Here is an 8,026-nt window from a genome sequence, read left to right as displayed (position 1 = left end):
AGAGATTTTGGGTCCATGGCCTGGAAACTCCCCAGATCTTAATCCCATTGAGAACTTGTGGTCAATCATCAAGAGACGGATGAACAAACAAAAACCTACAAATTCTGACAAAATGCAAGCATTGATTGTGCAAGAATGGACTGCTATCAGTCAGGATTTGGTCCAGAAGTTGATTGAGAGCTGCCAGGGAGAATTGCAGAGGTCCTGAAGAAGAAGGGTCAACACTGCAAATATTGCAACGCTGCAGTAACTCATTCTAACTGTCAATATAAGCTTTTGTTACTCATAATATGATTGCAATTCTATTTCTGTATGTGATAAAAACATCTGACAAACACACAGAAAAACCAGAGGGAGCAGATCATGTGACAAGAGAAGATTTGTGTCATTCTCAAAACTTTTGGCCATGACTGTATGTATGTATACACACACACACACACACACACACACACACACACACACACACACACACACACACAGTGGCCATAAAATAACCTCAGGTGTTTGGAGTCGTGTGCAGGCTGACCCAATGGACGGAATTGCCTGAAAATTTGTATGTGTGCTAATCAAGGCATGGGGAAATGGACGGCATGAAAAAAAAAATAATAATACGAAGACTCCCCACCAGGGGATAATGTGGCGCTGTACAGTGAGCATGAGGTACAAAACCCATCTGTCGATACTTGGGGATATCCCATTTGGACCACTGACTAGCATGACTGTTCATTGTGGCCGCCATCATGCACGGTGAGCATGGTCATCCGAGTGTGCTCGGCGCTTGCATGTGACATTTCTGGTGAGATGCTGCGCACTTCCAACGTGATGCGGTCTTTGAGGTCAGGCAGGGTTTCGACATCCCCCTGATAAACACGATCCTTCAAGTGTCCCCACAACCAGAAATCACAAGGATTGAGATCCGGAGAGCGCGGTGGCCACGCTGTCATCGAGAAAATGTGCACCAAGAGTGTTCTTCACAGGGTTTGTGATGTGAGGAGGGGCTCCATCCTGCATGAAGGTGATCGTCTGCAGACACTGCCGCTGTTGGAGTTGGGGAACAACCACTGTTTCCAGCATTGTCCGCTACCTCGCTGCTGTGACGGAACAGGTGGAAACCCCAGTTGGGCCCAAATCTTCGAAAAAGAACGGCCCAATCATGAACGATGAGGTGAACCCAAACTAAACGGTCACCTTGGGCAAATGCAGCAGAACCCCCTTGAGCGCACGTAGGTTTTCGGTGGCCCCTATGCGACAGTTCTGTGTGTTGACCGTTCCATTCAGGTAAAAATGCGCTTCGTCGCTCCACAGGATATTCCATGGCCAATTGGTGTCCACTTCCACTCTGGCCAGAAACATTAATGCAAATGTCATGCAGGTGTCATTGTCACAAGGAAGCAGTTGGTGATGATTTTTAGTTTTTTTTTTTTTTTTTTTTTTTTTTTTTCATTCATGCCATCCGTTTCCTCATGCCTTGATTAGTACACATACAAATTTTCAGGCAATTCTGTCCATTGGGTCAGCCTGCACACGACTCCAAACACCTGAGGTTATATTATGGCCACCCTGTATATATAAATATTAATAAACAAAAAAAAAATCTAATAATTTCTGAAGTTAAGGACCCAAAACAGGTCCATAATAGAGATGAGCGAGTACTGTTCGGATCAGCCGATCCGAACAGCACGCTCGCATAGAAATGAATGGATGTAGCCGGCACGCGGGGGGTTAAGCGGCCGGCCGCCGTCAAAGCGGAAGTACCAGGTGCATCCATTCATTTCTATAGAGCTTGCTGTTCGGATCGGCTGATCTGAACAGTACTCACTCATCTCTAGTCCATAACAATATAGTTGGAGTTTTTGGTTCAACTCAAAATTTTTGGGGATCTTCATCCTTCAGACCCAGGGAAAAACAAAAACAAAAAACCCACAGATTCTCTGCATTTCTCGCCACTCCTGGGCTCTGCTGGTCTTCTTCCATGGACTCTTGCAGCATCTTGTGTTTCTTATGAATTGCCACAGACTAGGGTTGAGCCGATCTAGAGATTTTAAAATCCGATTTCCAATCATTTTCCAGCCGATCGTGAAATTTGCTCGATCGCCAACTGGGATCTGATATTTTCCGATCCCAATTGCTCAACCCTACCACAGACTTTTTTACTGGTACACAATAGATATATGTAGAATATAATTTAATAACATATTTTCTCATTTATACCACAAAGTAAGGAGATGAACTTATTTATATTTTTATTTTATTTGTAGAAAGAAGATATGTGAGAAATCTCAGAGCCACGATGTAGGTATAGGGAACAGACTAATCATATAGTGCCTACAGTGCAAGTAGCCCATTCAGAGGTGCTGCAGTTCCCCTACATGGGAGGTTGGCTGGTAGGGGGCTCCATCATAATATTACATCTGTCATTGACACTTGGAAGCTAAAATGAGGATACCCCTCTATTGATACAGAATGTCAGAGTGGGGCACTTAAGGGAGTTTTCCAGGACTTATTAATTGATGACTAGAGATGAGCAAACAGTAAAATGTTCGAGGTTCGATATTTGTTTTGAGTAGCCCCTCAATATTCAACTACTTGAATTGAATATCGAACCCTATTATAGTCTATGGGGGGGGAAAATGCTCGTTTCAGGGGTAGGCAACATTCGATCAAATTATACTTACCAAGTCCACGAGTGAGGGTCGGGCTGGATCCTCCAAGAAGTCTTCTCCGTGCAGCTTCCCCGCGGCGTCTTCCGGCTCTGAATTCACTCTGCCAGGCATCGGGCCTGGGAAGAGCCGACTGCGCATGGCCGCACTACAAGCTGGAAGACGCCGCGACGAAGCTGCACGGAGAAGACTTCTAAAGGTAGGAGAAGAACCAGCATTGATTGGCTGACTGTATAGCATTCGGCCAATCAATGCTGGTTCTGCATCAAACTTTTCCATTCGAATAGCAAGTGGTACTTGATCGAGTACGAGTATTTAGAATACCGTAGTATTTGATCGAATACCTGCTCGATTGAATACTACTCGCTCATCTCTACTGATGACCTATCCTTAGGACAACACCAAGCACAACCACTATAGAAACGAACAGCACTGTGCATGGTAAGTAGTGAAAAGGCTGCAATGCTCCCCTTAATGTTGTGCCCTACTCAAACCCCCACTGGGATGCCTGGTGTAGGACCCCGGCCAATCTTCAGACAGACCAGGAGGTTGCACAATTTCTATCACTTGCATTACACTGAGCACGATAACACAAAGTTTGTCACATAGTTTTCCAGTAAACTAATGTAATGGAAAATTGTCAATGGGATTCCCACTGAGCCAACATGACTCAAAATTATAGTAAAAAGGAGCAAAGAAAAAAAATACAGAATAGCAATAAATACATTTTTATTTGAATTTACAATAAAAAAAAAAATTCACCTAAAAGTTTTCACCTAAAAAAATATACTAAAATACTATTACTACTTCAACTAATAATAATAATTAGTAATAGTATATGTTTGCAAATATTTCAAATTTATTCATTTTTTTTTCTAGAGTGAAGTAAATCCAGAAAAAAAAACAAAAACATTATTTTTTATTTATTTTTATTTATTTATTTTTCTAGGGTGGAAAATCCATAAAAAATTATTATGAGTGGGGTTGAGCTGATCTTGACTTTTCACGATCAATTTTAAAATCAGATTTCTGATCATTTTTCATTTGAACCTGATCTCGATCCCAATTCCTATCCCAATGCAAGTCAATGGGATTTTTTTTATTAATTGGAGATCAGATTTTAAAAGCAACCCTATTTACTATACAGCATGGAATCTAACAATTGAACGCCTTAATTGTTAGAATCCATGCTGTGTAGTGAATCACTAAGTAGCCAGAGGATTTGTCAGGATTGTGAACCTAGGGACTTCAGTGTCCCAGGCGGCAGCTCTGCAAACTGAGCTAGTCAGCCTCTTGGACAGCTCCAGTGCTGATCCGAGCCTAGTTCCCGCTGGCTCTAATTCCAGTTCCTGCCTCTCTGGGTTGCTCCACCCTGTTCTCTGATTGTGCTTCCTATTTAAGCCCAGCCTTGGACTTCCTGCTTTGTGAGATTATTGTGCTCTGCATGTGATCAAGCTTCCTTACTGCCCTGCTGCTGACTCAGACGCTCATCTCATCTCGTGTACTGACTACTGGCCTGTTCCTGACCACGGTATTTGCTCTCTCCTCCAACTCTGACGCTCACCTCGTGTACCGACCTCTGGCTTTCCCTTCTGACGATTCCTTGGACTTTGATTCGGCACCTCACCGCTCGACTGTTACCGAACCCTTGGCTAGCTCCCGACCACGTTTCCAGCCTTACAAGTAAGTCTCTATCCAGGTGGTAGCAACCTTAGACTCCAAACCAGACCCAAAACCGTTACAGGATTTTTTTTTTAATCCTCTGGCTACTTAGTCCCCCCTGGTGTCCACTTACCTGCAGAGATGGCTGCTCCGGTGCTTCTGCGCCTTGTTGCTGCTCTTCTTGCCTCGCTGCCCCCTCCCAGGTTAGGAGAGTGTGGGCGGGTACCCGCCCACACTCTCCTAAGCCACAAGCCCCGCCTAGCTCTTTAAACACTAACCTGGGAGTCGGCGGCGGCAGCGAGGCGAAGAAGAATGAGAACACCGGGCATCGGAGCAGCCATCTCTGCAGGTAAGTAGCTACTAGAGATATTAGTTTAGTCTCCCATTAAAATGGATGCAGCCGGCATGCAGGGGGTTAAGGCTGTGTGCCGGCTGCTTCCATTCATTCCTATGGAACCGCAGCGGAGCCTTCACACTGAGTATACACTCCACTCAGAATGAGCAGACCGTATACTCAGTGTGAAGGCTAAGCAAAGCATTGTGGGAAATAGTACCGATCTTGATCCCACCTAAAAAGATCGCTCAACCCTAATTATAATACATAATATTATATTATTATTATTATCATTATCATTATTTTTTTATTTTTTTATAGAGTGAAGAAAACCCAGAACTTACTTATACAGAACTTGTAAGAGCAGAGGTTGCCGGAGATTATGACATTTTAAAGGTAGGAATTCTAAATAAAGTATTATAATGCCACACACAGGACACACGAGAATGACTAAGGCTCAGGTCCTCTCCTCAACCTCAGTGACACATCAATAATTGTCACCTACATAAAAATACAATAATGGAGGGGGAAAACAATATGACTTAAAGAAAAATGAAACACGTAAAACATGTAAACCAGGGAAAGAGTCTAGAAGAGATGATATGCGTTTATTTTATTTTTTTCAGAGGGAAGAAAATCCTGAACTTATACAAGTCTCGTGAGAAGATTACGACACTTTAAAGGTAGGAATCCTTACATGCAGAATACAATATATCAGAAGGCTGTGACCAATAAAATGAGCAAATTTCCTACCAAGTGCAGAACACACTGGTTCTTCAGAAGATCACTGCTTCAATCCCCTAAGGGGACAAAAGAAAATTAAAAAGTTGCTCCTACAAAGTATTATATGATCCACAGTGGCCCCCACACAGTAATATATGCTCCCAAGACCCCATTCCCTAAGAGCTGGTGCTATTGTTATACTTATGGGTCTACTCAGACCCCACAGTATAATAAGCAGAGGCTCAAGGGAGGTGATAAAAAAAAAATACTTGGTGGTTACGTGGGGTGCACCGATGCAACAACGTCATTACATCAGCATAATGATGTCATTACGCTGCAGCACTTCACCTGAACACTGGTGCCCAATCACAGGCCCCAGCAGGGGAGCCTGGGGAGCAGGACCTCAGTCATTGGCCAGAAGAGCACCAGAGTGGACGCTGAATTCAGGACAGGTGAGTGAGTATTTTTTTTTTAAATTTTAATCTCGGCGCAGGTTTTTTTCTGGGGGGGACATGTAGCATACGGAACCCCTTGGATGCCGCGGTCATATTTGTCCGTTGCATCCAAGGGGTTAAAACCTCCGATCCCCGCTGTGTGATTCGTTACCACGAAGTGTGAGGAGATGCAGATTCGATACGATCAAATATTTTCTGAAATTCGGATGGAATTCCACTTTGTTATGCCTTGATTCACTCATCTCTACTGGTCATCAGTTAATAAGAATAATTGAAAACCTTCCGGGGGAAATAAAAACAGAAAATAATTATTTCTTAATTCTCTTTTTTTTTAGATTGGAAATGCAAAAACTTCAAGATAATTAAATAAAACTGACTATGAAAATGAATAGATGGCAATGTTGTGAAAAATGTATTCGCAACTGCGAAGCAAGAACCGGCCACAGAGGAGATGGAAGATGGAGATGCTGAAGGCCGGGCTAGACTTGGAAAAACAAGACAGAATACCAAATCTTGTGTCACCGCTGGGGATAATACATGTTGGATTTGTCATAAAAAAATGTTTGTAAATATATTTTTATTGATTTTCAATGTTCAATCATAGAAACAAGAAACATTGTCATGGAAAGGAATCAATATACAATTATATGAATATAAGAAAGCAAGGTCAGAACAATTGCCACATATCCCGACTGAGATAGTCACAGGAATTGAAAAGGGCGATAGAGTGGATGGTCACAGAACGTCAGTGGGGGATTAGCTAAGCAGAAGGGGTCTCAACCCATAAATGAGACCATTGGGTCTCAGGTGAAAGAAAACCATGGAGCCCATATGAGGGATTATTTAGAATAGATGCAAAGATGTAGATGTGAAAGTTCTTCCAACTGAGCAATCTGGGAGACTTTGTAGAAGTATTTGGAGATTTTGGAGGGGGGGGGGGGGGGTCCCAGTACAAAGGGATAAGGGCTTTTCCTGCCAACAATAAGTGGCCTGAGAGGTAAGTAGGGCCAGATGATCAGAAAGGCCATGGATTTGGTTCAGAAGCTGCTCCCAATAAGGTTGAATCCTCTCACATTCCCACCATAAAATGAAGGTCAGAGCCAGGAGCCTTATGGCAGCACCAACACTGGTGTGAGACATCTGGGGAGTACTTGTGCAGGTGTTTTATACCATTGCACCATCAGTTTATAGGTGGCTTCTTGTAAGCGTATACACCGGGGCCCATGGAGTGTTTAAATATAGAGTATATTTCCATTGACGATAAGGAAATCTCTAGTTTCTCAGGCACATACAGTGCGGACCAAATGTTTGGACACACCTTCTCATTTTGACAATTGTAGATTCACACTGAAGGCATCAAAACTCAGAAGTAACACATGTGGAATTATATACTTACCAAAAAAGTGTGACACAACTGATAATCTGTCTTATATTCTCAGTTCTTCAAAGTAGCCACCTTTTGCTTTGATTCCTGCTTTGCACACTCTTGGCATTCTCTTGATGAGCTTCATGAGGTAGTCACCTGAAATGGTCTTCCAACAGTCTTGAAGGAGTTCCCAGAGATGCTTAGCACTTGTTGGCCCTTTTGCCTTCACTCTGCGGTCCAGCTCACCCCAAACCATCTCGATTGGGTTCAGGTCTGGTGACTGTGGAGGCCAGGTCATCTGGTGTAGCACCAAACTTTTGGTCTGTACTGTATGTATGATGGAGGTGTCATCTTCCATTCCTGTATTAGATTGAGGTAGAGGGTTAATAAAGATTTCTTCAGGGGGTGTCAATGGAGACAAAATGTTTATAACCAGGAGGTTGTACAAGATTATATGGCCAATTTTAGCTCTCAAAGGGAAGTCACCTTAATAGATTGGACATCAAGAAGTGAGTGGAGGCAAGGAATGGATTCATTGTAAAGGAGGGAAATGCTCCATCGTTGAGTATGGCATCGTATGGTAGATAGAAGATCTCTTTCGGTATCAAAGAGACATTGCAATTGGGAAATAATTAAGTACCTCACCAAAATAAGGGGAGAGGGGCCAGCAGGAAAAGAGAGAAGTGACTCGCTTATTGCCAAGAGTCCCAAACCGCCAAGGTCAAGACTTGGTGCCATAGAACAGTCATAAAGGGAACGTCAATGGTAGACTCCTCCAATGGCACATGTAGTCTGGGGGAGTCCAAGCTTTGCTGTAATTCTGTAT

General features: G+C 43.1%; 1 protein-coding gene across 1 annotated transcript in view; it reads left to right on the top strand.

Moving 5' to 3' along the window:
* The first annotated feature begins 6,244 nt into the window (after positions 1-6,244).
* The window catches only part of LOC142210149 (sialic acid-binding Ig-like lectin 12), a 31,993-nt gene continuing 30,211 nt past the window's right edge, over positions 6,245-8,026 (top strand). The window contains exon 1 of the mRNA XM_075279176.1: positions 6,245-6,395. Within this exon, the coding sequence (XP_075135277.1) occupies positions 6,245-6,395 (151 nt within the window). The remainder of the gene's footprint in view (positions 6,396-8,026) is intronic.

This window comes from Leptodactylus fuscus, chromosome 6, assembly GCF_031893055.1.
Source record: "Leptodactylus fuscus isolate aLepFus1 chromosome 6, aLepFus1.hap2, whole genome shotgun sequence".
Lineage (NCBI taxonomy): Eukaryota > Metazoa > Chordata > Amphibia > Anura > Leptodactylidae > Leptodactylus > Leptodactylus fuscus.
The sequence above is the reverse complement of the archived record's forward strand: the minus strand, read 5'-3'. Positions and strand labels throughout refer to the sequence as shown.